Source organism: Botryllus schlosseri, chromosome 14 (genome assembly GCF_051294905.1).
Source record: "Botryllus schlosseri isolate E-star chromosome 14, Bs_hap1, whole genome shotgun sequence".
Classification (NCBI taxonomy): Eukaryota; Metazoa; Chordata; class Ascidiacea; order Stolidobranchia; family Styelidae; genus Botryllus; species Botryllus schlosseri.
This window is the reverse complement of record NC_137249.1, coordinates 18,340,157-18,344,875: the sequence shown is the minus strand read 5'-3', so window position 1 is coordinate 18,344,875 and position 4,719 is coordinate 18,340,157. Positions and strand designations below refer to the sequence as shown.

General features: G+C 39.8%; 1 protein-coding gene across 1 annotated transcript; it reads right to left on the bottom strand.

Moving 5' to 3' along the window:
• Positions 1 to 320: 320 nt before the first annotated feature.
• Positions 321 to 4,252, bottom strand: LOC145455952 (uncharacterized). Its single transcript, XM_080333983.1, has 3 exons — positions 3,858 to 4,252; positions 2,816 to 2,871; positions 321 to 971 (listed from the first exon to the last, which is right to left on the bottom strand). Exons 1-3 carry the CDS (start codon positions 4,250 to 4,252, stop codon positions 871 to 873), a joined length of 552 nt encoding a protein of 183 aa, XP_080190109.1. The 3' UTR covers positions 321 to 870.
• Between the last annotated feature and the right edge of the window lie 467 nt (positions 4,253 to 4,719).

Below are 4,719 nucleotides of genomic sequence, written 5' to 3'. Positions count from 1 at the left end.
AACATTTTCCTTATATTTGATTCCATAATTGCCGACTTGAAGCACGGCCCACTTCTAGGCTTTTATAAGACACCACTAACACAAATTATATGGCGAAGAGCCTAGATAAACCTCCAACACTTAGGTATTGATACTGGTAACTGTTGAAAGGGAGGAAAATAATGCATTATAAATGCAAACTATTCGATAAAATTGCAGAGTTTTAAAAAGTGGACTTCAACTCAAACGCAGCAATCAATGTTATGACTTGGACTAGATTGGGTGGTCTATCGAAAATGCCTAAACTTGACACAAGACAAAACTACAGAAGTGTGATTGACTTGTGACTCGGAGCCTTGTGAGTTGGTTACAACCTTGCAACTTGATATAATTCTAGAATTTCTTGGAGGTAGAGAACTTCAATATACAATTGAATAGTCTATTCATATTCAAATGAACCCGATTATTTTCGGATGACGCTCGTCATGGGGCGTAAGCAACTAGTAGAGAATTGGAAAAAACATAAATTTCATGCTGGTGACGTCATATTCGAGATACCATTGTTGATACGCAATGGTCTTTGCAATTCTCTACTAGTTGCCGACGATAATCCATGACGAGTGTCAGTCTAAAATATTTGGGTTCATTTCAATATGGGTATACTATTCAAGTGCATATCGAAGTTCTGTACCTCCAAGAAGCTCTACAGACAGGTTCATCTAACAAATGATTGCCAACGGGGAATTTCATGAGTTCTCCAGCACTATTCAATTGTATAGGCTATTGAAGTTTGCTACCTCCAAGAAGCAATTCAAATATTCTATCAATATTATTCATCATCAAATCGACAAAACTTCTTTATGAACTGAACAACCCCACGAATTTATCCACTTACGAATATATGAAGCTATATCGAACGCCTTGTTGCACCGGTAGCTTCATCCTCTGACTCCGACGAGGTCCGGCTTCAGTTGGTGCTGGAATAGTAGGAGCTGAAAGAAAAATAATTGAATTCACAAGACGTATGAGCCTAATTATTTTCGCTGCAAATCCGGAAATTTACCCGATCATCTATAGGAACATTATCAAAAATATATGCTATAACAGTGGTTCAAAACCTTTTTCGATTCGTCACTTCCATATCTAGCTTGGCATATATTTATCGCTCCCTATATTTTCTGATCCTTTAAAGAGGAGATACATAACCGGGAATTGATACAGCTGTCGCTAGTAAATTGACTAAAAAGATGCAAATAAAAAAGGTGAACTTTTGCGGAGATCTCTGAAAATCCCGCTATCTGAGGAGTTTGCGGCGAGTTGACGTTTTTTAGTCAACTTTCGCATTAGTTCTAGAATAATCCGTTTTCAACGTTTATTTTGTGCCGGTTTCCAGTTACCGGCTAGTTAAATATATCATACCCCCCCTGCTTCTCAAAATTGCCCACTGCTGTTTGATATCGCCACCGTTGCGAACCACTGTGCTAGAAGAAAATTGATTAGATTTCAAAGTCGTGTTGTTGTGTAAATCTAGTGGTAGGCCTATATATGTATGTCCGCGCTCTAGCCTATATACTGACATGGTCATATTGATGACCGGAAACTCGTATCAACATGCGTCTTACAATGCAATACGAATGTTGTATCGTTTACCACTAGAATGTAATTTCAGCGATATCTAAATTGATCAATTCTTTCTGTATACTGCTTGCAGTTTATTCGTGCTAATAATTTATTTCAATCCGACACTTATGCCGTTATGACATCTATGGTCATTTTACATCAGGCCAATATTGCTTATTATGATTCCGGTGATGCCAATTTATACCCTTTTGCTGTGGCTGATTTGCGTGAAGCGAGTTGTCAATTAGCGCGAAGAGTCTGTGATGATATCACGCGTTAGCCGTCGCCAAAGATGCGTATTCGTTTGTTCTCGAGGCGGAGTCATTATAATCTCCTGATGTTTGGCGCGTGTGTTGGCGAATATGTTGCGGGAGATTGCGAGCTCTCTAATTAACTACACAGTTGGACTCGCTAGTAATCTTATGGTAGCGTGATGTGTGGTGTATTTATATAACATACGTACGAGTTCGTTGCACAAGGATGCTGACCCGATCGATGTATTATCGGCATTGGAGCGTGTACATAATTATAATGAACTTATGCTACCTTGGTAAATTTTAATGAATTCATTCAATTCAGCAAGCGGCCGGCTTGCTACGCGCCTGCTTAATACTATCATAATTTTGTCACCATATACAAGTGACAGGTGATATTGAACGCTTGCGAGTCGGCTCATTTGCGAATTCTGACGCTAGCCCTTTATGACGTCATCGATCTCAGGGACAATTACAGTTGACCGCCTATGAATAAGAATATGAACTCTGACGCATTATGACACTAGTTCTTTGTGCCGTCATCAATCCCCCATACCCAGGAAAAATTAGAGTTCACCGCTTATGAATAAGAATAAGTTTCAACTGTTCTGCACCATTTATATATTGCATGTATTTCCTTATTAGTGTGTCTGTTTCACACCAGAAACCCCTGAATTCCCCACTGGACCAGTCTGTCTGAAATGCCAATTCTATTTCCAACATTTTAAAGCTCATTTGCAATCAAAGAATTTGTATCATAGCGTTGTGCTTCAAAAAACAATACGGTGTGACTTTCTCAGGCGAAGCCTCTCATTTATGAACTGGTATCTGAAGAGGAACAGCAGGAGTCCCGCTGATTTGTTAAAATATTCATTAGGCTATCATGTTTTAGTTTTCCATTAAAATTATTTATATTGGTTTTGGTCAATTAACAAGCTGTTGAATCACAGTTGAAGACTTACCTGGCAATTTTTCAATGATGGTGTTCGGGTTTAATTTACCAACTTTCGACGGTTTTCTGTAAAAGAAGATTCAGTCCTTCAACTTCTCCCATAAATCCGATAAGCAAAACAATCAAGGAATAACAAATACCAAAGAAAATATTACTGGCGAACTGACTCTGACCATAATTGAGAAAATGTGATAGGTAACAAAGTGCATTGTGGTACAATGAGATTTAATCGAAAACGTAAGCAATCTAAGCATCCATCGAGTATATAGACCAGGAGGAAACAGCAAACGGGCAGCTGGCACTCATTTCAAATTTCATAGCGGGCACGGGCCGCAAGAGTGCAATATCGTGACAAAATAGGACACACATGTTTAGCAATCACGCTTCTAAAACTTTATGTCAGCACAACGCTGCACTGTCTAACACGGGCGATGATCATGGTTATTTCAAAAGAAGCAATATTTCATTGAAGAAATAAAATGTAACAAAACATCATGATCTTTACTTTTAATTTAGTTTGAACCATGAACTGCACATGTTACGTGACAACGCTTTTATGCAACTAAAGAATCGATATCGGGGCTAATGACTAGGGAGACAAGGTACTACCACAGGTTTGACACCCCTACCATATGCTTTTAGTATTTTTATATACAACCCATCAGTCAATATATCGAAACTGAACCTAAAGTCAAACAGTAAAACATCCAAAAGCTACTCAAAAACTCAGCAGTTAGTTGACCGTCGACCAATTAGCTTGGTAGAAGTATTAAGATAAGGACACCGTAACTGGTCATTCCGATATCCTACTATCTGTTGATGACATCCCATTGTGCATCGAAAGCCTTGAGCGAAAGAAAACATATAAATGAACAATTATTTCAATTAAAAAAATATATTGCACAGTGAAGCAATGTATTCCCACATGACTACATCTACCGGCAAATATCTATAATTCGAGCAACCATAATTTGATACTGTTGTGCCATATTCCAGTTAGGCGTGAAATGCTGCTGTTACGAGGCCCAGCATAAATTTTTTAACATTCTCACCTTGGATTTCCTGGTTTTGTATGAGGCCGCTTGTGCGGACTTGGGCATTTGCGCTTTGGATTGGCGACTTGGCGCTTGGCCCTTTTCGCAGATGACGCAGGTTCCTCGATAGGAGTGCCCTTGCGTTTGCGACTTGGCGAATGAGGTCTCTTGTGCGGACTCGGGCATTTGTGCTTCGGATTGGTCACTTGGCGCTTGGCCCGTGAAGACTTTGTCCTTTTCGCAGATGGCGCAGGCTCCTCAATAGGAGTGCCCTTGCGTTTGCGACTTGGCTTTGCGCATTGGATTTGTGAAACTTTTGGAACATCCACGGACACCGCAGGTTCCTTTCTGGGACAACCCTTTCGAACCCTGTTTGTTGATACACAGGTTAAATGCAAACCGACCAGGAACATCAGGGATGGCGTACTCGAAACTACCAATGGCAAGGCTGGATGATGATGACAATTGATGATGATTCGGAGGTAAGTAATATTTCTAATGATTCAGGCCGAGTAGTGAGAGATTATTACTTCGCCGACGTTAATTATATACTCAGCGTCAGTAAAAGTTGAAATGCTAATTATAGTTTAGGTACTGTTTTTTGATCAGGAATCATCGGAAATTCGACTGGCCTTATCAAACCATACAAAACATATGATACAAAGTTTGGGCTATCTATTAGATTTTTGTAGGATTTACAAAAGTCAGCAGTTCTGTGAGGAGTCAGCATCACTTTTACGAGAGAAATTGTCAAGAAAATCATATGTAGTAGCTGCTGCATCACGGCAATTGAACCCATACAGCAGTGCTTCTCAACCTTTTGTCTTGGCGGAACCCTTTCGGACCGTCACAGGCGCACCAAGTATATTTTAGGTCAAGT